We start from the raw sequence: 25,704 nt of genomic DNA on the forward strand, positions 1-25,704 counted from the left end.
CCACAATAGCGGGTGTAAGTCATGTTAGGGTATGGACGTCGGAACAGCCGTTGTATTTTACGTCGTTTACGTAAGTCGTACGTGAATGGGGCTGAGCGTAGGTTACATTTACGTCGAACGCATTGAGCCGTCGTATCTTAGGGAGTATATGCGATGTAATTCCGAGTATGCGCGCGCATGCGCCGTTCGTTAGGCCCTTCATTTACATGGGCTCTCGCTTCATTTTAATACAGCATGCCCACTACCTTCCTACTTTGAATTAGGCGGGCTTACGCTGGCCCATTTACGCTACGCCGCCGTAACTTAGGGAGCAAGTGCTTTGTGAATACTGTTCTTGCCTCTCTATGTTACGTCGGCGTAGCGCATATGAGATGCGCTACGCCCGCTCAAAGATACGCCGCTCTACGTGAATCCGGGCCATTGTGTTTAAAAAAAAGTTGCCAAAGAGATTCTTTTCAATTCCTCTCTGTGACATAACAAAAAGTGAAAAAATCTTCCTTAAATATGGGCAAAAATAATATCTTGACAGAGGTTTAGGCCCTTTCCCATTCTTTTCCCAAAGCAAAATATTTTGGCTTTGGTTTTACTTTAATTGATAATTATAAGTTCTTATGGTCCTCTGCTAAATTTCTTTGGTAAATTATAGTAATACTCAGGGCTTTCTTTCAGGGGGAACTTGGGGGAACTCAGTTCCACCACCTTTGGCTCAGACCCTTTGGTGCCTGCTCACCACAATCACTTGTAAACACAGAAGTTTGGTTTCTGTGTTTACAAGTGACAGCTCTGCACTCTGTGTGTAACCCCCTGAACTCTGCACTCTGTATGTAATGCATTCCTGGTATTTAATGCACCTTTAAGACCCTTCTACTGTTTGTGAAATCTGAACGGGGTCGTGGTTGAGTTCCTGCACCTATTTTCTGAGAAAAAAAGCTCTGGTAATACTTATATGTTTTGTGATTTCTCTGGACTGTATATTGCTGTTGTATATAAGTATCATGTAAACAAAGAGTAGTAAAAGAAGTGTTATTATGTTGCTCTATTGATCATTTATTTAGGCAACAATAGTGATTGATTGTATGATCAGCCTGTACTGGAAAGGCTGCTGCAGCACTACATCGGGTCAGAGATACTATGATGAACAGAAATACGAGGAGATCCCCGGGCCCTGTATTCTGACGGTAACATGGTTTTGTATTTTTTCTCAGATTCATGTAATACTATGATTCTCATTTCTTTAAACTGACAATTGAACAGGAATATGATTTACCTTATCTATGCCAATGGGCTATATATCATTTAAAAATGTACATAAATAATACATTAGCTCTAAGCTCTGGAAGTGCAGTGCCGCAGTGAAAAAGCAGTGCTGGTAGTTTTCAGTGTAAAGGTAGAAGCAAAGCACTACATTAAGGTTCCCCCGACCGCATAACCCTAGTCCTCATAATTCTGACACAAGCCCTCCGGAGGCTCTTTACCAAGATCGGAGATGCAGGGTGTCAGACTGACACCCCTGTATTACCGATCACACAGGCGCGCGCCGGCATTTTATCCTGCAGGACGTCAAAAGACTTCCAGTCAGGATAACAGAACCACTCCCCGGACGTCAATTGAATATTGACCGTGCGGGAAGTGGTTAAAGTGATACTAAAGGTTTGATTATTAAAAAAAAAATAACAACCATGTCATACTTGCCTCCACTGTGAAGTTCGTTTTGCACAGAGTGACCCCAAACACTATTTTCTGGGGTTTCCAGGTGGCTCTCTTGGCTCCTCCCCGCATCAGATAACCCTCTCTGGGAAGCGCTGGGGATAATTGATTCTAAAAAAATACATATTACATATATTTTAGATCAGAAAAACATGTCATTATATATCACATAAATATTTACTGTTAAACAGTGAAATGAATATTCTGATAACCAGAGGTGAAAAAAGCCATTGGGGAATCCAAGAGGAGCATCATAAGTGCCGCCCAAGCACCCAGGAGGGGAAGAGCCCATCCCAAAGGGGCTTGCAAGGAGCCGCACTGTGAACGCCCTCCAAGAGACGGGGAGCCGATGACTGCAATGAGCACCCAATTGGTTAGCCGCGTATTATTAGAGGGATTAAATATATTAAATCATAGCATGTTATGCTAGAGTATTAATTATTACTATAAATGTTTTTTGGGCATATGTAACATAGAAGGACTAGCAGCAAATTTGTAGGTTGCCTGAAAATATTAGTCGAGGCAACATATTGGCGTCCTATTGTGGTAACTGGCCAATAAACAGTATTCATGAAATAATGTAATGAGACATAGTTAAATCATGTTTAATACGAAAAATTGTGTAAGTGATCCATTAACAAAATAAATACAAATACATTTCTTTTGATAAAGGATGCGTGTTACTTAGTGTGGTGTGTAAGAGGAATTACAGTATGTGTGTATGAGAGACTGACAGTATAGACAGTCAATAACTGTGTAAATGTATAAAGTAATATTAAAAAATTAGAAATGAATTATATAATGCCATGTTGTTGTGAAATCAACAGAAAACCGATATTAATGTGTGAAAACAAAAAAGATAGTGACAGTGGTCAACCACATTGGGGTGTGCATGTGTAACATCTATGATGCTACTTCTCTGAAACAAACCCCATTCTGTCCTATTCAGACAGCTGCGCTTAGTTTTGCAAGTCACCCGCGTCACTTCCGGTGCGCGGGTATGTGCGTTCCACGCTGGAACGCGGAAGTGCGACCAGCGTCTTTTCCAAATTTCCCCGCGAGTTCGCGGCTATTTAAACCCCCAGAGATGACGGCAGGGTGTTCCGTTATTTTGTCGGATACCTGCCGTCACCTTGGAACACCCTGCCTTCACGGTCCACCTCAGACACCTCCAGAGACCAGTCCTCACCTACAGCCACCAGCGCTTGGACCGCACGGACCTCAGAGGGCTTTACCTGACATGCACTGGCATTTCTAAAGACATCTTCACTGCTGACACCCTCTATACAAACAGGATCTTAATTCCCATGGACAACTGTTCTCAGCACAACCGCAAGTATCTTTGATAATTAATCTGTTTGCCTGTCAGCATTGTTACTAGTTACATAATCCCCATGGACTACTGCTCTCAGCAGAACCTCAAGTGTCTTGATATTCAATCTGATTACCTACCAACATTTGTTACTAGTTACATTGGTGATTACTGAAGTCTCACACTACTTATGTCACATGATATAAATGGACTATACCTATATCTATTATCTACTCTAATGTGAAGTAACATTATAGTACCTATCTACTGTGGATGTTCATGTAATTATATCAATATCTCAATACCTGCTTTATAGTCCACATAAAAGAGTATGCTCATAATTCTCTTCTCTTCAGCTTATGAGGTAATAAGCTAGTTTAAGTTGGTATCGGTTAGAGGATATGATGATTTAACCCCAAACTTTCTAAGTGCATAGAGAGTGACCTGGTGGTTAGACCTGACAAGCCTCTGCAGCTGCGATCCAAACACAATAAATAACATTCCACGGCAGTAAATAAAAACATCCCTTACATAATAACGGAACCATTTAATAAAGAAAATTGTTGTAATGGAACCAGCAGAGCTTGCAAACCACCTTGTTGGACTTTCACAAAGAGTCGATAACCTTACAGCCACTATGAACGAACTTCGCCTAGAAAATGATACTTTATGCAACCAAAATTTTGTCCAAGCTAGGGACAGGCCTGAACCTAAGGTCTGCGCCCCAGAACCATTTTCAGGAGACCGAAAAATTTTCCGTCAGTTTATTAGCTCCTGTCGTCTCATGTTTGATTTGCGCCCACGAACCTATTATTCAGACAGGGTTCGCATCCTCACCCTTATCTCCTATTTAAAGGGAGAACCTAGGCTCTGGGCTGACGCATATCTGCTTGAACATGGTGAATTACTTGGTGCTTTCGAGACCTTTCTGGATGAGATGTCACTTCTATATGAAGATCCTAATAGGCAGCTAACAGCGGAAAATAATATTAGGAGCCTTAAACAAGGGAAGAGACCAGTGGAGGAGTTCATATCCGAATTCAAATGTTGGTGTAGAGAAACGCAGTGGACTGATATATCCTTGCGAAACCAATTCAGACTTGGTTTGTCTGAATCTATGAAGGATGAGTTAGCACGTGTGGAACTCCCTGCAACTCTAGAAGAGCTTATGCATCTTTCACTCACCATAGACCGACGCCTCAGAGAGAGGAAGGCTGAAAGAGGCAACACCTACTTACCTCCCCAATTCAGAAGGTCTAAATCACCACCAAAGGAGGTTCCCATGGAACTGGGAGCCGTCAGGGGCCCTCTGTCACAAGCTGAGAAACAGCGCCGTAGAGCTCACAACCTCTGTCTATATTGCGCAGCTCCAGATCACTTAGTCTCCACCTGCCCACTCCTAAGGAGGAACATTGAAGGTAACATATCTAATATATGTAAGACCATTCCACCTAGAAGTACCACTAATCGTTTCATTTATGTCTCCCTTACCTTACAGTGGGACCAAGATAGAATCACTATCAACGCAATGATCGACACCGGTGCCTGTGGCAACTTTATTGATTTAAATATTGTGAATGAAAATAAAATTCCCTGTGTGCTTAAACAAAATCCACTCTCTGTCACTTTTATTGATGGTTCTACCTCTTCTTCTGGCCCAATTTCCTCTCAGACCTCACCCCTACTGGTCACTTCTGGGAATAACCATACAGAGACTCTTGTTTTTGATGTTATCCCATCTCCAATATTCCCAATTGTTCTTGGACTACCCTGGTTGTTCTGCCACCAACCAACTTTCCTTTGGTCTAACCATTCTCTCAATTTAAATTCCACCTTCTGTCAAAATAATTGTTACCCAAAACATACCATCCTCTCCACAGAAGTAAGCTGTAAAGATTTACCTGACTACATACAGGATTTTTTAGATGTTTTCAGTAAAATTAACGCGGACATTCTTCCCCCTCATCGTATATACGACTGCCCTATAGATTTAAATCCAAACAGTCCAATCCCTACTGCTCGTATCTATCCGCTCTCACAACCAGAACTTGAACATCTTAAGGTCTACCTAGATGAAAATCTAAAGAAGGGCTTTATTAGACCTTCCACTTCGCCAGCAAGTGCAGCCATGTTCTTTGTCAAAAACAAGGATGGATCTTTACGCCCTATCATTGACTACAGAGCCCTAAACACTATTACCATAAAGAATCGATACCCACTCCCTCTCATTCCGGAACTTATCGAACGTCTTCAAACTTCAAAAATTTTCACAAAACTAGATCTTAGAGGAGCCTACAACTTAATCAGGATTCGTCCAGGAGACGAATGGAAGACCGCTTTCAAAACCCGCTATGGACTCTATGAATACACTGTTATGCCATTTGGGTTGTGTAATGCACCCGCGACATTCCAGTGGTTCATAAATGACATCTTTCGAGATTTGCTTGACATCTGTGTGGTAATATACTTGGACGATATATTGATTTACTCCGATTCAATTGAAGAACATATCAAACATGTTCGATGGGTTCTAGCTAGGCTTAGAACGCATTCTCTATATGCCAAGCTGGAGAAATGCGTTTTCGGCCAGTCTAGCATTTCATTCCTTGGGTACCAGATTACACCTGACGGTATCCAGATGGATCGCTCAAAGGTGGATTGTATCATTTCTTGGCCAATTCCTCAATCAAGGAAAGCTCTTCAACGCTTCCTTGGTTTTTCCAACTACTATCGTAAATTCATAAAAAACTTCTCAGCTATTGTCAAACCTTTAAGTGCCCTCACCAGCACCAAGAGACCCTTCTCCTGGACTAAGGAAGCCCAGGAATCCTTTGACTCTCTTAAACTCTCCTACACTACAGCCCCAATTCTAGAACTACCTAACCCACAGTATCATTTCACCGTGGAAGTGGATGCCTCCCATTATGCATTAGGTGCTATTCTTTCACAACGTCCAACCCTCTCCGAACCACTTCATCCTGTTGCATTTTACTCCAGGACCCTATCACCAGCGGAAAAAAATTATCCTATTGGAGAAAAAGAACTTCTTGCAATCAAAGACGCTTTACAAAACTGGAGACATTTATTACAAGGGTCTACACACCCAATAACCATCCTCACGGATCACCGTAATTTACAACATCTAAAGACATGTAAGACACTCTCAGCCCACCAAGTCAGGTGGAGTCTTTTTTTTGACAGGTTTAATTTCTACATATCCTACAGGCCTGGTTCACAAAACGTAAAGGCTGACTCCCTTTCACGTTTGCATGAGGATCAAAACACTGAGATTCCTCCACTCTCTGTTATTCCATCTAATAGATTCATTGGAGTTTACACCTCTTTCAGACAATTAATCTCACAATCACTCACTACAGATACCGCCTCTTTACCAAAGGATCTTACCAAATCTTCAGATGGTGTCTACACTTACAACAACAAAATCTATGTTCCTCCTAATTTACAGCTCCTATTACTTAAACATCTTCATGATTCACCTTTAGCAGGTCACCCTGGGATCAACAAGACTACTCATCTTGTTAAGAGAGACTATTGGTGGCCCAACCTTTCTAAAATGATTTACGACTATGTGACGTCATGTGAGATTTGTGCTCGAAACAAGCATTCCAAGAAACCTCCTTTTGGACTACTTACCTCTATTCCAATACCTAAAAGACCATGGGATGTTCTGTCGATCGACTTTATAGTTGATTTGCCTAGATCAAACGGTGCCAATACCATCATGGTCACAGTAGATCTACTCACGAAGATGGCACATTTCATCCCCCTGAGGAAATTACCAACTTCCCTTGAGACAGCAAATGCTTTCATTTCCAATATCCTTAAAATTCATGGACTTCCCTCTCAAATAATCTCTGATCGTGGTTCCCAATTCATTTCTAGATTTTGGAAGACCCTGTGTAAAAGTCTACAAATCGACCATCGAATGTCCACTGCCTACCATCCACAAACCAACGGTCAAACAGAACGCCTCAATCAGATCCTTGAACAGTATCTAAGATGCTACTGTACACATCTACAAGACGATTGGTATCAATTACTTCCATTAGCCGAATTCTCATATAACAACTCAACCAGTTCTTCATCCAGATTCACACCTTTTTTTGCCAATTATGGTTTTCACCCAAACAGTTTACCAACCAGCTACCCCCCAAATACTGTTCCAGCAGTTGATGATTACCTTTCTACTCTTAAGAATACTTTGAGTACTCTACGTTCCAACTTGCAGATCGCTCAACAAAGACAAAAGAAGAATTATGATGCCCACAGGTCAACACCTCCTGAATATAAGGTTGGGGATTTGGTTTGGCTATCCACACGTAATCTTCATTTTAAAATACCCTCAAAGAAGTTAGGCACGCAATTCACGGGACCTTTCCAGATCACCCATTTGATTAACCCTAATGCTGTTAAATTGCTTCTACCCACAGATTGGAAAATACATTCGTCTTTCCATGTTTCTCTCATTAAACCTTATATTCCTAACCCTTTCCCTAACAGGAAACCTTGCCCACCTCCACCTGTGGAAGTACTTGGTCAGACTGAATACGAAGTTGAAAAAATCCTAGACTCTAGAAGACGTGCTTCTACCCTTCAATATTTGGTACGATGGAAGGGTTATGATCAAAACGATGATTCTTGGGAAAATTCCTCAGACATACATGCCCCTCGCTTGGTAAGACTCTTTCACCAAAGATACCCAGACCGACCATCTCTTTCTGGGAACACCCGTGGTGCCCCCTTGAGGAGGGGAGTATGTAACATCTATGATGCTACTTCTCTGAAACAAACCCCATTCTGTCCTATTCAGACAGCTGCGCTTAGTTTTGCAAGTCACCCGCGTCACTTCCGGTGCGCGGGTATGTGCGTTCCACGCTGGAACGCGGAAGTGCGACCAGCGTCTTTTCCAAATTTCCCCACGAGTTCGCGGCTATTTAAACCCCCAGAGATGACGGCAGGGTGTTCCGTTATTTTGTCGGATACCTGCCGTCACCTTGGAACACCCTGCCTTCACGGTCCACCTCAGACACCTCCAGAGACCAGTCCTCACCTACAGCCACCAGCGCTTGGACCGCACGGACCTCAGAGGGCTTTACCTGACATGCACTGGCATTTCTAAAGACATCTTCACTGCTGACACCCTCTATACAAACAGGATCTTAATTCCCATGGACAACTGTTCTCAGCACAACCGCAAGTATCTTTGATAATTAATCTGTTTGCCTGTCAGCATTGTTACTAGTTACATAATCCCCATGGACTACTGCTCTCAGCAGAACCTCAAGTGTCTTGATATTCAATCTGATTACCTACCAACATTTGTTACTAGTTACATTGGTGATTACTGAAGTCTCACACTACTTATGTCACATGATATAAATGGACTATACCTATATCTATTATCTACTCTAATGTGAAGTAACATTATAGTACCTATCTACTGTGGATGTTCATGTAATTATATCAATATCTCAATACCTGCTTTATAGTCCACATAAAAGAGTATGCTCATAATTCTCTTCTCTTCAGCTTATGAGGTAATAAGCTAGTTTAAGTTGGTATCGGTTAGAGGATATGATGATTTAACCCCAAACTTTCTAAGTGCATAGAGAGTGACCTGGTGGTTAGACCTGACAAGCCTCTGCAGCTGCGATCCAAACACAATAAATAACATTCCACGGCAGTAAATAAAAACATCCCTTACAGCATGTGATAAAGTGATTTACCTTGTAAATTATACACTTGGTGTGAGCTTGTAGGTTAGAGCAGGGGTCTCCAAAGTTTTCAAACAAAGGGCCACTTTATTGTCCTTCAGACCTCAGGAGGGCCAGATTGTGCCCAGCAGGGGCAGAAAATGTCCCGGGCCCAGCACCGGTAAGAATAAATGTGGCCTCAGGCTTGGTGGTCTGTAGGAGGAGGAGTAGGGCCCCTATTAGTAGGAGAAATAGTATCCCATCACTGATAAGTAGAAGAAATAGTGCCCACTTGTTGGTGTCAGTGGAAGGAATAGTGCCTCATATAAGTTGGAGGAATAGTGCCCCAAGGGCCGCATAAAGGCTAGCAAAGGGCCACATCTGGCCCTCGGGGCGCAGTTTGGAGACCCCTGGGTTAGAGGCTTGCAGAGCTTGTTGATAAATATTCTAACCTAACTGCAGATTGTGCAAGAGGGGATGAGTAAAATGCTGTCCGTCCTGGACTGCCTGGAATCATGAATTGATTCTCAGGCATCCAGTCTTTTTATATGCCTATGGGTGTGGCAAAAAGGGCTACCCATGCGCAGGCACCAGCCTTTCTCCTGAACCTCAGAGATGATGGCGTGAGGACCGCATTCCGGAAGGCCAGTGTCTTGACGATCTAGTTCCCCTATGCCCTATGCAGGCTATGAAGGATGTTAAAAAAAGAGCCAGGAGGCCGAACGAGCACAGCGAGCCATCCGAGCTAAGCGAGGACGTGAGTCCGACTGGCCACTTATCTCAAATTTCACGTCGCCCTGGAGGTTTGGTGATTTCTGTCAGCATGGATTGCGCCTGCACAGTCAAGACTGGAACAATATCGATAGGAGGAACCATATCGTCAGATCACCGGGAAGCCCCAACCGCCGATGCCTTGAGGGTGCGCAGTTCGCCATGGCCATCCTGGGATCAACACAGGACGCCGCCGGCAAAGTGAAGCTCACATCGGCGTCCAAGAAAGAACACTCAGCCATACCGGAGCAAAAAAAGGGGGGATGCAAACCATTATACCACCTTGCCGGGAAGCCACAGGGGACTATGGTCCACCCCCCCTCCGGGGAAAGGGGCACAACCAAGACTCCCTGGATCACCAACTACCGTGAATAAATGTAAACATGGTGGCTTGGATCATGGCAGTAATACACATGATAGTACTTCATAGTGTCATATGATACAGAAAATACATTCTATGCATGAAAATTTCTACAGGAGCTGTGTATTGGTTCTATATCCTCAGACGCCCTGCGTGTATGTTCCAAAAACAAATACCCTTTTAGATATTTGAGCATAATGCAATCAGGAGTCTATAATTGATGTCTCTCCAAAGGGGGTTACCTTGCAGGTGCGCTCCCGTGTCCAGCATTCGGCGTCCATAGCCGCCGAATGCAGGACTCGGCCCTGCCCCCCGTCGCTGCATCATTGGATTTGATTGACAGCAGCGGGAGCCTATGGCTGCACTGCTACCAATCTATCCAATGAAGAGCCGAGAAGCTGTGGAGAGAGCGATGGCGGGGACGCGCCCACGTAAATTCAGGAAATTCAGGGCTCAGGTAAGTAAAACGGGGGGCTGGGGGGCCGGACACTGCAAGGTGTTTTTTCAAGGTGAAAAAACAAAAAGGTTTACAACCCCTTTAACTGTTTGTGATGTGTTTTATAGCAGAAAGTAAAATGTTTTTTTTTTCAAATTTGTCAGTCTTTTTTGCTTATAGCGCAAAAAATAAAAACTGCAGAGGGTGATCAAATACCACCAAAAGAAAGCTCTGTTTGTGGGAAAAAAGGGCGTACATTTTATTTGGGTACAGTGCCACACGATCCACGCAATTTCCAGTTAAAGTAACGCAGTGCTGTATCGCAAAAAATGGTCTGGTCATGAAGAGGGGTAAACCTTCAGGAGCTGAAGTGGTTAAACTATCTTCCCAGTAGGCCTAACACTAACCCTCACAGTAACCTTGACACAACAAAAAAAACATTCCCATGAGAGCCGGTTCACACAGGGGTGACTTGGGATCCGACTTGCCCCGGAAGTCGCCCTGTTGAGAAAATCAATGGAAGTGAATGGAGCCGTCTTAATGTACACTACTGAAGTCGCTCCGACTTCAGAAAAGGTTCCTGTACTACTTCAATACAACTTTTAAGCGACTTGTACCCATTGATTTCAATGGAAGTCACCTCCAAAGTCGGATCGTGTCTTAACTAAAGCAACAATACAGGAAGAGAAAATAGTTTTCTCAGGCAAACCCCTCCTTCCCCCTTCCCTCCCACAGAGCTGATTGTTGTTTGATTGGCCACTGGAAAGTCGCCTGTCCTGGAGGCAACTTGAAGTCGCCTTGTAAGTCGCATCAAGTCGCGCTATGGTGCACGCACGCTCAGGTCGTGTCCAGGTTGCCTTGCAAAATCGCGGCCAGATCGGTGTTGCCCCTGTGTGAACCGGCTCTAACCCTAACAATGATTCTCACACTATGCCCTCTTATAACTAGGACCCTAACACTATTCTTCACACTAACCCTTGCACTAACTCTCCCTGTAACCCCAACATTACCCTTTTCTCTAACACTAATGCCGCGTACACACGATAGTTTTTCAGCATGAAAAAAAACGATGTTTTTCCAACTTCATCATTTAAAACGATGTTGCCCACACACCATCGTTTTTGTAAAATGATGAACAAAGCGCGGTGACGTACAACACGTACGACAGGACTCTAAAGGTGAAGTTCTAGTCGCCTTTGGGCTGCTTTTAGCTGATTCCTTGTTAGTAAAAAACGATTCACGCTTTTTTGTCTGTTACAGCGTGATGAATGTGCTTACTCCATTACGAATGGTAGTTTTACCAGAATGAGCGCTCCCGTCTCATAACTTGCTTCTGGGCATGCGCGGGTTTAAAACGTCGTTTTTGCCCCCACACAATCCTTTTTAACAACACGAAAAACTACATTTTAAAAAAAGACGTGAAAATATGCAGCATGTTCGAATTTTTTTTTTTGTCGTTTTTCAGAACCCGAAAAACGATGTGAAGCCCATACACGATCATTTTAAATGACGTTTTTAAAAACGTTGTTGTTTTTCACGCCGAAAAACGATCGCGGCATAATTCCCATCATACTGTATCTCCTAATAATCCTAACTCCCCAACACCACCAACCTTTACACTACACTAGCACTAATTCCTACACTAACCTTCGCATTGCACCTCCCTTTAACTCTCAGGCCTCGTACACACGACCGAGGAACTCGACGGGCGAAACACATCGTTTTCCTTGTCGAGTCCTTGTTAGGCTGTCGAGGAACTCGACAAGCCAATTTTTTCCATTTGCGTCAAGGAAATAGAGAACATGCTCTCTTTTTGGCTCGTCGAGTTTCTCAGCAAGAAAATATCTCCCAGGAAGTTTCTTATGCCGCGTACACACCATCACTTTATGTGATGAAAAAAAACAACGTTTTGAAAAAGTCAATTAAAATGACCGTGTGTGGGGGAAAACGTTGTTTTATGTCTTGTGAAAAACGACAAAAAAAAATTGAAGCATGCTTCAATTTTTTGTGTCGTTTTTCAAAACGTCGTTTTTTGTGTCACAAAAAATCACCGTGTGTAGGCTAAAACGACGTTTAAAACGATGTTTTTAAACCCGCGCATGCCCAGAAGCAAGTTATGAAGCAAGCTTCAATGAAAAAGAGTGGTGAACGTAACCGCACTTTGCTAGAGCATTTTGAAAAAACGATGGTGTGTAGGCAACGTCGTTTTTGAAAATGAAGTTTCAAAAACGTCGTTTTATTTGATGTTTTAAAACGTCGTTTTCTTTCATCACATAAAGTGATGGTGTGTACGCGGCATTACACTAACCCTCCTTAATGTTTATGTAACCCCTTATTTGAATGCTCACTTTTCCTCTGTGCCACAAACCAATCCTTCCTGTGCAGAAAGAAACCAGCTCCAGCATCCTGGCAGCTAAATATGCAGTTCTATAATATATATTTTTTTTACTTTTGCCCTCAGAACTAAAGAAAATCATATGACTTGTTATCTACTGTAGGCCAGGACATAAAATAAAAAGATAAAATTTAACTCACTCTTTTTCTGTAGATTGGATCATATACAGAATTTTGCTCTTTGACATGGAAATGCTCTAGGGACATACCGTAGCTCCTACCATTATAATAAATACAGGTTGTCTTGTGTCTTCAGAGTATATTACGGATCTAATTAGTTGTAGTCTTACAATGTTTTACATCGTTTTGTATATTTTTATACTTTTAGCCCTCCTCTGAGCTATTCTTATGTCATGATTCATAAAACATAATGTAAAGTATAATTTAATGCAAATCTTGTAATTCTATCATAATTTTTCTGTTTGTCATTGTATTGTAGTCATGCCAGGAACTCAAGTTTGTGTCCTTTGTGGATCAAGAGGACATAATAATGGTGGATAAAAGGTTAAAGAGAAGTTTACAAAAGACAATAGGTAAAAGGATTAAGGTAAGGAAATAGACCTAACTTGTTTGTAGTGTGTCTGGTCATTGAACTGTTTTACACAACTTGGGCAGTTATAGTATGTGCAACATAAATGGTGATATATTTTTATCCCTTTCATGCTTAAGGCTATTTATGACATTTGGTGTTTACAAGTTAAAATCCATATTTTTGGCTAGAACAAACATTATATATATATGTGTGTTTTTAGCAGAGAATCTAGAGAATAAAATTATTATATATATATATATATATTATTATATTATTATTATTAGAAAAAATATTTTATGTCACACGGTATTTGTGCGGCGGTGTTTTAAACGCAACTTTTTTAGGAAAAATTTAATTTAATGAATTTTAAAAAAATGAAAAAGTAAATTTAGCCCAATTTTTTTGCATAATGTGAAAGATGATGTTATGCCGAGTAAATAGATACCAAGCATGTCACGCTTTATAATTGCATGCACTTGTGGAATTGCAACAAACTACGGCACCTAGAAAAATCTCCATAGGCGACGCTTTAAACTTTTTTTTACGGTTACCGGAGTTACAGAGTAGGTCTAGTGCTAGAATTATTGCTCTCGCTCTGACGATCGCGGCGATACCCCACATGTGTGATTTGAACACCATTTTCATATGCGGCCGTGACTTCCGTATGCGTTTTCTTTGTTGCGCAAGCTCACGGGGAGGGGGGCGCTTTAAAAAAAAAAAAAATCTTATTTTTTATTCATTTTTGTAATATTAAATTGTGTGTTTTTTTTTTTTTTACATTTTGATCACTTTTATTGCTGTCACAAGAAATGTAAACATCCCTTGTGACAGTAATAGGTGGTGACAGGTATTCTTTATGGAGGGATCGGGGGTCTAAAAGACCCCCGATCAGTCCTTTGCACTTCAAAGTATTCAGATCGCCGAAAACTGCAATTCTGAATACTGTGTACTTTTGTAAATCCGGCGCCATTGGCAGCCGAGAAACCCAGAAGTGACGTCATGACGTCGCTTCCGTGTTTTCAATGCAGACACTGAATCAAAGCCGTTTACGGCTTTGTTTCAGAGTGCGCCTGGACGATGGAGGCACCGCATCGGGTGTTATGTTTGTATAGCCGATCGCCGGCTCTAAACAACGGTTCCAGGATGATGCCTGCGGCTGCAGGCATCATCCCGATATAACCCCTGAAAGCCGAGGACGCATATAAGCGTTCCGTCGGCGTGAAAGGGTTAAACTGGCAACATCAAAATGGAAATAATGTAATAAAATACACTGTAATTGGTGATGTAGACCAGTGTTTCTCAACCTTTTTCCAGTCGGGGCACCCTTAAAAAGTATTTTCAGTCTTGAGGCACCCCAGTCCAAGGCTTGGTTCACATTATGGTGTGTCGCAGAACACGCGCAAAATCGTGCTCATTCCTGACACACAGAATAATGCTCTGCTCTTTAGAGGTACCATTAATTCTTAATGGTACACCCACACATTGGAAAATGTCGGGTGCTTTAGCTGCAGTGCAATTAAAAAAAAAAGAAGAAGGTTGGGGACTTGTTTCCCTGCATTTTTGTGGGTACAGAAGCCCATTGAAATGAATGGTCTGCCCTACATGCAGCTGCACAGATGTGAACCAAGGGCTTGTTAACATGTCAAAGGGGCGGTAAAACCACATGGTTGAGACGTTTTTACCACCCCCAACTTCTCTACCTTTAGCTGCAGAGGCAGCAGCTGGGGTGTTCACATGCTGTGGCTGCAACTGGAGGTATACCGAGGGTGAATGGGGGTGCACTGCAACTACCGCGCAACTGTGTGCATTGCACGGTTGCGGTGTAGTGATGCTGCATTTACGGGCTTAAAACAGGTAGTAAAGAGGCAACATAATGCCTCTTTACAGCCTGTCAAATGCCTCTGAAAAGCGATCTGTGCATGGATTGCTTTTCAGAGAAGCAGCAGTCCTTGCTATCAAACAAGCCCTACAAAATCCATTGTCATGGTACAGGAATGGGGGGGCAGGATTAAAAGTAACATACATACAGACTACAGACACAGGCTTACACATGCATACACATACATACCAGGGTTGCCAACTTTCAGTAAATTTACGAAGTTTGTAAAATCCGTACTTTTTTCATCTGTCCTTGAATGTCCATTGCGAACATGTAGGCTGCATGTCTGTAACTGACATTCATGGACAAATGCAAAAAGTATGGATTTTACAAACTCTTTGTAAATTTACTGAAAGTTGGCAAACCTGATACACACACGCACACAGACAGACAGTCACATGTGCACACACACACATACACAGTCACATGTGCACACATACAGACAGACAGTCACATGTGCACGCACACACAGACAGACAGTCACATGTGCACACACACACATACACAGTCACATGTGCACACATACAGACAGACAGTCACATGTGCACGCACACATACACACAGACAGTCACATGTGCACACACACACATACACAGTCACATGTGCACACATACAGACAGACAGTCACATGTGCACGCACACACACACACATACACAGTCACATGTGCACACACACACATACACAGTCACATGTGCACACACACACAGACAGACAGTCACATGTGCACACACACACATACACAGTCACATGTGCACACACACACAGACAGACAGTCACATGTGCACACACACACATACACAGTCACATGTGCACACACACACAGACAGACAGTCACATGTGCACACACACACATACACAGTCACATGTGCACACACACACAGACAGACAGTCACATGTGCACACACACACATACACAGTCACATGTGCACACACACACAGACAGACAGTCACATGTGCACACACACACATACACAGTCACATGTGCACACATACAGACAGACAGTCACATGTGCACGCACACATACACACAGACAGTCACATGTGCACACACACACACATACATACATACAGACAGACAGTCACATGTGCACACACACACATACACAGTGACATGTGCACACACACATACAGACAGTCACATGTGCACACACACACACACATACATACAGACAGACAGTCACATGTGCACACACACACACATACACAGAGACATGTGCACACACACATACAGACAGTCACATGTGCACACACACACACAGTCACATGTGCACACACACACACACACAGTCACATGTGCACACACACACAGACAAATGTATAAAGCCATTTTTAAAAAAAATAATGTAGCTTCTAGCTCAGTACCTTTTCAGATTTCTCTTTAGCCGGGTACTGCACTCTAGGGGGAAGCAGAGAGCACAGCACACTCCTCTGCACTTCACTTTCATTTTTTAAGCCGACAGAGCTTCTCACAGTTCGGCAGGAGAGCTCATCTGACAGCCTTCTCTCCACTGACCCCCGCGGCACACCTGAGAACCTCTGACGGCACACCAGTGTGCCGCGGCACACTAGTGTGCCGCGGCACACTGGTTGAGAAAGGCTGATGTAGACATATAATTTTATGATGTGCAGGTGTTCAGCTCATGCTGCACATGTAAAAGGATTCCCTATTTGGTTTTCATGACAAAAACAAACTATGTATATTACTTGGAAATGAATTGCTTTAATATTTGTCATTCAAATGAGTGGTGCAATTTAGAAGATACAAACATTAAAATTGAACGTAATTCAACAGACAAACCAAAAATAGGAAGATACCATAACCTCTCCTAAGAGACTGCAAAATACACTCACCGTTCATCTTTTTTTATGTACACCTTGCTAGTAACGGGTTGGACCATTTTTTTGCCTTCAGAACTACCTTAATTCTTTGTGGCATAGATTCAGCAAGGTGTTGGAAACATTTCTCAGACATAATGGTCCATATTGACATGATAGCATCACGCAGTTGCTGCCGATTTACCGGCTGCACATCCATGATGCAAATCTCCCGTTCCACCACATTCCAAAGGTGCTCTATTGGATTGAGATCTGGTGACTGTGGAGGCCATTGGAGTACAGTGAACTCATTGCCCTGTTCAAGAAACCAGTGGTGAGATGATTGCAGCTTTGTGACATGGTGCATTATCCTGCTGGAAGTAGCCATCAGAAGATGCGTACACTGTAGTCATAAAGGGATGGACATGGTCAGCAACAATACTCAATACTCTAGTAGGCCTTGGCATTTAAACAATGCTCAGTTGGTACTGTAGCACCCTCTAGTGGTGTGCTAGAGAGGATAAGTAAATTTAAGCAGGCCTGGCTGGTAGCTAGGCCTGTTTGTTTTTATTCTGGGCTGGGAGTGGCTCAGAGTACGTGCTGGGTGACTCACAAGTGGCATCACTAGGACCTTCTACTTCTTTTTAGTGTTTTCTGGAAAGAGAGGCTGGAGGGAAGGTGGAGCCACCTGGTGTATTTTTGAGTAGCCCTGACCAATCCCCAACTTTGATTGGCAGGGGGCAGGCCTCCTTAAATACCAGGGGTCAGCCCACACTTACAATCAGCAAAGAATGATCTATGACAGGAGGTTTAGTTGCACGTTGATTGATATTTTAACACTGAAGATATGATACATGACGCTTTGTAACTAGCTATATTGCATTTGGGAAGGAACAGAGGGTGGGAGGTGTGGTCTCCCTCTCCGACACAGTTTGATCCCAGATGGGGTGTCGAGGGAAACCAGACTAAACTCCTAACCTGGTTCCTGACTATCAATATGGTAAACACTGTTTAGAAGGTTTGTTCATATATATCTACACCATACTTTGTCATATGTATGTAGCACCCAGATGTTTAGACAGAGTTGCTCCTAAATTTACCTGTCAGGTGTATTTGCCTTGGCCAATTGTGAGGGATCAATTGATCTTGCCCTAAGTCTGGAATTGCTGCACTTCTCTCTTCTGTCACTAGATGGCCGGGTATTTGGTGACATTAGATAAGACAAGGGCATTGCAAGGACAGATTAAGAATAGATAGGGTATCTCAGTCAATGAGCAGGGATTTTCTTGGGTCCCTTGGCCTACTGGGAGAGCCTATTTATTTGGGTGAAGTCAGGTGATCAGGGTTCTGTGCCTCCTGTACAGCTGTCTGGGTGGATGTGTGTTGTGCTGCCCAGGCTGCTAGGCCGGAGTTTGGGCCTATCCCGGGCACATCTGGCTGCTAGGCTGTCTGAGGGCCTATCCAGAGGCAAGAGAGCAGCGTAGGGTTGGAATTGCGGCTTGCAAGTGAACCTGTCGTGGTCGGAGGTAGAGGGGAAGCTGACGCCCCTAAAGGAACCAACCACCTTGTTAGCAGGGACCACAGCGAGTAGCTAAAGCAAGTACCAGAGCAGTATTCTCACCAACCGTGGGCGGTAAAGAGTCTGGAAACTTCAGCAGGTGCCAAGCCAGGGACCCAGCCAGTGGGGTGACGCTTGAGAAGTATCTGGAGTACCAAGCCAGGGACCGAGCAGGAACACTTGAGAAAGATACTAAAGTAAGAAGATTAGAAGAGCCAGAGGCGGCTCTTTAATTAGGCAAATTAGGCGGTTGCCTAGGGCCTCGCGCTCACAGGGGCCTCGCGGTCACCTAATCTGCCTGACAGAGGAAGGGGAGAGCCCAGCATCGGGAAGAATGATGGCACTGCCTGCGGATGTGTGGGACCAATCTCCTCATGCAAGGACTCTGCACTAAAATCGTTATACTTTTTCCCATTATGGGCGTGAGTGGGGCCTCATGTCTAAGTTTTGCCTAAGGCCTCACAAAGCCTAGAGCCGCCTCTGAGAAGAGCTCACGGGATTCAGTGGCAGTGAATCAGCAAGTCTAGTGAGAGAGATTGGGAGCTCAGTGGGCTGAGAGTCTACAAGAAGTGACTGTGTAAAAATAAAGGAGTTTGTTCCAATTTGTTTTAGGAGCTGTTCTAAGACTGTTGCCATAGGAGTCAGCGCTCCTACACATGCAGATGTGGTGTCTTGCCGGATGCTTTTCCCTGCATGGCTGTCTACCTGTAGAAGTCTCAGGCCCCGTACACACGGCCGAGGAACTCGACGTGCTTGGCACGTCGAGTTCCTCGTCGAGTTCTGGGATGAAGCCGCCGAGGAGCTCGGCGGGACGCCTTCTCCCATAGAACAACGAGAAAATAGAGAACATGTTCTCTATTTTCTCGTCGAGCTCCTCGGCGGCTCCATCGAGCCAAAACTGTACAGACGACAGAGTTTCTCGGCAGAATCCGGGTTTTGACCGAGTTTCTCGGTGAATTCTGCCGAGAAACTCTGTCGTGTGTACGGGGCCTCAGAGTCTGCTAATTACAACTTCCTAAGGGTGTCCTGGCCCTAAACCATCTCTCCCACTGTTCTGTTCAAGAAGTGTCTGGCGCCCATTAATCTACTTCACATTCCACCCACTATGTCTCACAACCAACTCTATACAGAAGGATGTCAGCTGTCTCTGGCTCTGGAGGTTCTCATTAGACTAAAGGAGGCCTGGGACCTTGCTATATGTATCTAACCATGTGACTTACTCATTATTGGATCCCAATATTTGATGATGTTTACAATTATTCCTATGTTATCTAATCTCTGTTATCTGTAAACGTTTCAATAAACATCACTGGAAATAAAAAATAGAAAAAAAAAGAAAAAAGAAAAGCATGAATATTCATAAGTTAGTTTTATTGTAGTTTCTCATACTAATACCAGCAGCACCTACTGGCAGAAGGGAGAAACCACAGCTCTACAGAATTTAGGGAAAAATCAAATAAGTAGACTATTGGCCGGATTCAGAGAGTGTTACGCCGGCGTATCAGTAGATACGCCGTCGTAACTCTGAATCTGCGCCGTCGTAAATTTAAAGTGTATTCTCAAATTGAGTTACACTTAAATCTAGCTAAGATACGACCGCCAGCGCCGTCGTATCTTAGCTGTCTTTTTAGGTCGGCCGCTAGGGGCGTATACGCTGATTTATGCCTAGAATGCGTAAATCAGCGAGATACGCCTATTCACGAACGTACGCTTGCCCGTCGCAGTTAAGATACGGCGTTTACGTAAGGCGTTTTCAGGCCTAAAGTTATTCCACCAAAAAGATGGCGCAGCCAATGTTAAGTATGGACGTCAGACCCGCGTCGAATTTTAAAATTTTTACGTCGTTTGCGTAAGTCGTCCGTGAATGGGGCTGGGCATAATTTACGTTCACGTCTAAACCAATAAGTCTTTGCGGCGTAATTTGGAGCATGCGCACTGGGATATGTCCACGGATGGCGCATGCGCCATTCATACAAAACGTCAATCACGTCGGGTCACGAATCATTTGCATAAAACACGCCCACCTCTTCCACATTTGAATTAGGCGCGCTAACGCCGTCCCATTTACGCTACGCCGCCGTAAATTAGGACGCAAGTGCTTTGTGAATACAGCACTTGCCTCTCTAACTTACGGCGGCGTAGCGTATATGCGATACGCTACGCCTGCCTAACGTTAGGCACAGGTACGTGAATCTAGCTATATAAATCAGCTAGGTTGTCCTACCACCCAGTAGACCTAAATTTGACTACCCCATTGTTTAGAACAGGGTGGTTACACTCCATGCTGCAAGCAATCTCTATGTGCCAACTGCATTTTCTTAATTAAATGAATGAATTTAATATTGACTTTCTGTTGGGGCCACTTTCTTTATTTTCTAGCCTTTAAATCTAATGGCTCATTCACACCTATCCAGTCCCTTGCAGTGTGTTAGTTTGCATGTTAATGTGCTTTGCATTAGGGCAGCCCATTTATTTGAATGAGCTGCCTAAACACACCAAAATGAACCAAAAATCACAAATGCAACCTTTTTTGTAACATTGCAACACAATGAACAATAGTGCGTTACTGTGTGTTGTGGTGTGCTGCTACAGAGGTGCATTTCCTTAGTGCATTGACAATGAATGACAGGTCCTTTACTACAACCCATATGAGTGAACCTGGTCTTAACCTGTAAAGTTTGGCCAAAGTTGTGGCTATAAATGTCACTTGACCTTCACCTGATGAACTTTGTCTGACAGCCTTCTTTAATAATATTGTTACAATGGGCTAGATTCAGGTAGGATTTACACTGGCGTATCTATTGATACAGAAAAGAAAAAATTGCGCTAATCGAATGAAAATTAAATGAATAAGTGGGAAGGCTGCAATAGCGTGAACTAACACAAAACAATAGAAAAAACAAAGAAAAAATTGCGCCAACCAATAATAAAACAGTGAAGTCCTTTGTGTTTCCTATAAGTGAAACATAGAAAAAATGTGCACCATATGAGTGCATAAAATATGAAAAAAACTATTTAAAAGTTAAAAATTTCAATATCAAAGTCCATAGACGATAAGTCCAACCCGGACAGCACCCAGTGTGAAGATGATTGACAGTTGTGACCCGCCACCATATGGACTGAGGCTTACCAATAGGTAATTTAATAACAGCGTTATTCAAATTACTGCAGGATACTTCCAGAGTGCGGGATAACAGCCAGGAATACACCAGGTCACAGCTCCTTTAAGAGATCCACGACGGGATGCAGCAGGATACACTAACGGTATTCGTCCTCATAGCATGTCACAGCCCAGTCAATGCAAACATAAAAGGAAGGAGACCGCACATAGGGTAGTATGCACTAACAGGTTTTAATTAAAAAGGTTAAAACTACTTATGGGCTCTGCAGTGAACCACCGCTTAATATATCCAGGCCTCGCTTTGACTGCCAGGAACCGGAAGTACCCAAATCGCCATTTTGAAAATGGGAAAACTGGATATTTAGTGTATGCGGGACCTTAAGTGCCCTTAACTAAGTTAAAAACTAAAAATAAAGAATATATATATAAATAAGGCTAAAGACAGGGAGCTATCTCTTTAGTAAAAGAGAGACAGTATTAAAGATATAAAGAATTTGTGTTTTGTGCATATAAGTGAATTTAATTACAAAACGTGCATAGATTAAAGATCCATCCTGAATGCATGTAGTCGGTCCCTCTCGTGGCCAGAGCTGGAACTGCCGACCTATAGATAATTTTACCTGAGTGAGCAATACCTCACACATATATAAATCAGGATGCTACAAACCAAATGGTGAATATTAAGAAAATTTGAGAAGAATTAAACGTAAATAGGAAACCCCACAGGGATTAAAATTGCGTATAAATTCATATATTCATATAAATAAATTAATATTCATATAAGTTAATATATAGTCAAAAATTGGAACATGATTAAACCAACCCCCATCTCCAAATTGACATACTATTAATAGTGTAAATTTAAATAGTGAACCCATTATTCATCAAAAAAAAAAAAAAAAAAGGTGAAAAATAGAAAAATGGTCCCATCCTGGTGAAGTCAAAATGAGGCTAAAAAGTTTACAAATAATTATAATATATATAAAAAACCACTATACAAAATCGCTTTAAACAGTATTATAGACACAAAACTATCATGGTGACATCAAGCATTATTTATAAACGCATTTATATCAGTGTCTATATTTAGGCCATGAGGCGTATAGCACTTGAGCCGGTGTATCCAAGCCATTTCCAGCTTGGAAATTTCTCTAACTAAAGCACTCCCCCTCCAATTAGGTTTAAATTTATCGATACCTAAAAATAGTGTGTTTGATGGGTCTTTGTTATGTTTGAGGAGGTAATGCTTTGACACCGAATGCTTCTCGAAACCATTAAGGATGTTGGTAATGTGTTCGTTTAACCGAACACGCAAAGGTCGCTTGGTACGGCCTACGTATTGTAGGCCGCATGGACACTGTATCAAATACACGACTCCTGTGGTTTCACAGGTAATAAAGGGCTTTATTGGATGCTCCTTCCTTGTGGTGGTTGATTCAAACCTAATCGTGCGTCTACTCCTACATGAATTCAAGGAACAGACTCTACACCTTCTACATTGATAAAAGCCCGTTAATTGATTAAAAAATGTATTTGAGCCATTCTGAGGGGGATTTAAAATATTTGGTGCAATCTGATTGCGTAAGGATGGTGCACCTCTAAAAACAACCCTTGGTTTCTCAGGCAAAAGCCCCTTGAGAATGGGGTCATTCCTTGCCAAATGCCAATGTTTATTCAAAAGTTGTTTGATACTCCCGTGCTGAATGGAATAATCAGTGATAAAGGGAGCACAGCCCTGAAATTGGTCACATGCAACTTGGGGTCGCTCCACCAAAAGATCCCCTCTAGGGATACGGCTAACGGTTTCTAAAGTCTCATTTAGTGACTCTAGATTATAACCCTTCTCTAAAAAACGATTGGTCAGTACTTTGGCCTGCTCAGAAAACTCAAGAGGGTCAGAACAGTTCCTACAGAGCCTAAGATACTGGCTTTTTGGAACCGATCTGAGCCACTGACTATGATGGCAACTGTTTAAAGGAATAAAGGAGTTGCGATCCGTCGCTTTAAAAAATGTTGAAGTGCCAAACTCATTGTTCTTAATACTAACTTTGAGATCCAAATAATGGACCTCAAATTGGCTAGCTTCGAATTTTAATTGGATACCCCTCTGGTTGAGATTCAGATCTGACATGAATCTTTCCAGCCTGTCAAGGGTGCCATCCCATAGGAGGAGGATGTCATCGATATACCTTGCCCATAACATGAGCTCTGGTATATTAGTACTATAGATGACATCCTCCTCCCACTTGGCCATAAACAGATTGGCCAAGCTGGGGGCATATTTAGCCCCCATGGCCACGCCCGTTTCTTGTTTATAGAACTTCCCCTCGAACCAAAAATAGTTTGAGGAGGTGGCAAACCTTAAGAGTGACATGATAAACTCTACCTGTTTATCAGGGAGGCCAGAGTCACGTATTAGGTAAAAACAGACAGCATCAAAACCCAAGGCATGGGGAATGATGCTGTACAGAGATGTCACATCAATCGTGACTAACCACATACCATCTATTGATACGCTGCGTACGTTAAAAGTTGCGCCGTCGTATCTATGCGCGCTATTCAGGGAACTAGATACACCTGAATTCCTTCTTCATCCGACCAACCTAAGTCTTAGTATGCCGTCGTATCTAGGGTGCATATTTACACTGGCCGCTAGGGGCGCTTCCGTAGATTTACGCGTAGAATATGTAAATGAGCTAGATACGCCGATTCACGAGCGTACTTGCGCCCGCTTCGCCGTTTACGTAAGGCTTACTTCCGGCGTACAGTTATCCCTGCTATATGAGGCACAGCCAATGTTAAGGTATGGACGTCGGAACAGCCGTCTAATTTTACGTCGTTTACGTAAGTGGTACGTGAATGGGGCTGTGCGTAGGTTACGTTCACGTCGAAAGCATTGAGCCGACGTTTCTTAGGGAGTATTTGCAACGTGATTCTGAGCATGCGCGTGCATGCGCCTTACGAACGGCCATTCATTTACATGGGGTCACGGCTAATTTACATGGAGCATGCCCCCTACCTGCCTTTTTTAAATTAGGCGGACTTACGCCGGCGTATTTACACTACACCGGCGCAACAAACGGCGCAAGATCTTTGTGAATACTGGTCTGGGCTCCCTGTTTTACGTCGGCGTAGGGCATATGAGATGCACTACGCCGGCCAAAAGAAGCGCCGAGCTACCTGAATCTAGCCCAATGTATTTATCACTGAAGTCTGCATGCACAGTTTGCAGGCTGCATTTAGTTCTATCCTGGCCATATGAGATTTTGGCACAGGAATGGTACTTTTCAGGATCGATTCTTTAATAATTTAGAACAGTGGCCTCCAAACCGCAGCCCTGGGGCTGAATGAAGCTCTTTGCTTGCCTTTAAGCGGCCCTTTAGGCATTATTCCTGCCACTGACACCAACAATGGGGCATCATTTCTGCCACTGACACCAACAATCGGGCACTATTCCTTCCACTGATACTAACAATGGAGCATAATTCCTTCCACTGACAATAAAATTGGGGTGCCATTCCTCCCACTGACACCAACTATTTCTCCCCCAAATACCAAAGATTGGGCATTGTTTACTCTCACTGGGCACAGTCCCGCCCCCTTAAGTCCTGTCAAGCCTGAAGGACGGTAAACTGGCCCTTTCTTTAGAAAGTTTAGAGACCCCTAAAGTTGCATTAGTGTTAGGTCAGAGTTAGTATTTTGGTCAAGGGTTGGTGTTTAATTGTAAAATAGTTTTTTTTTTAAATAGTTTGGTGAATGCTTAGAAGATCAGTCATATGGTTATTAATTTTCTTTGGGGCCCCTGTTGGTGACATTTTTTCTTACTTCCTTTTCTGGCTGGCACTCGTCACCTGGAACATCAGATCAATTACACAACCATCAAAATAGATTTCTATAGAAGTTGTGTACACCAATAGTAGCAGTGTTTAGAATGCTCTTAAAGGGGTTGTAAATGAAAAAAAATTTCCCCTAATAGCTTCCTTTACCTTAGTGCAGTCCTCCTTCACTTACCTCATTCTTCAATTTTGCTTTTAAATGTCCTTATTTCTTCTGAGAAATCCTCACTTCCTGTTCTTCTGTCTGTAACTCCACACAGTAATGCG

At 42.9% G+C, this 25,704-nt stretch overlaps 1 protein-coding gene across 1 annotated transcript in view; it reads left to right on the top strand.

The window, feature by feature from the left end:
* P2RX7 (purinergic receptor P2X 7) overlaps nucleotides 1–25,704 on the top strand; it is an 87,809-nt gene that overhangs the window by 56,924 nt on the left and 5,181 nt on the right. The window contains exons 11-12 of the mRNA XM_040346804.1: nucleotides 1,056–1,178; nucleotides 13,135–13,242. Coding sequence (XP_040202738.1) covers nucleotides 1,056–1,178; nucleotides 13,135–13,242 — 231 coding nt within the window. The remainder of the gene's footprint in view (nucleotides 1–1,055; nucleotides 1,179–13,134; nucleotides 13,243–25,704) is intronic.

Source organism: Rana temporaria, chromosome 1 (assembly GCF_905171775.1).
Source record: "Rana temporaria chromosome 1, aRanTem1.1, whole genome shotgun sequence".
In the NCBI taxonomy this organism is placed as follows: Eukaryota; Metazoa; Chordata; class Amphibia; order Anura; family Ranidae; genus Rana; species Rana temporaria.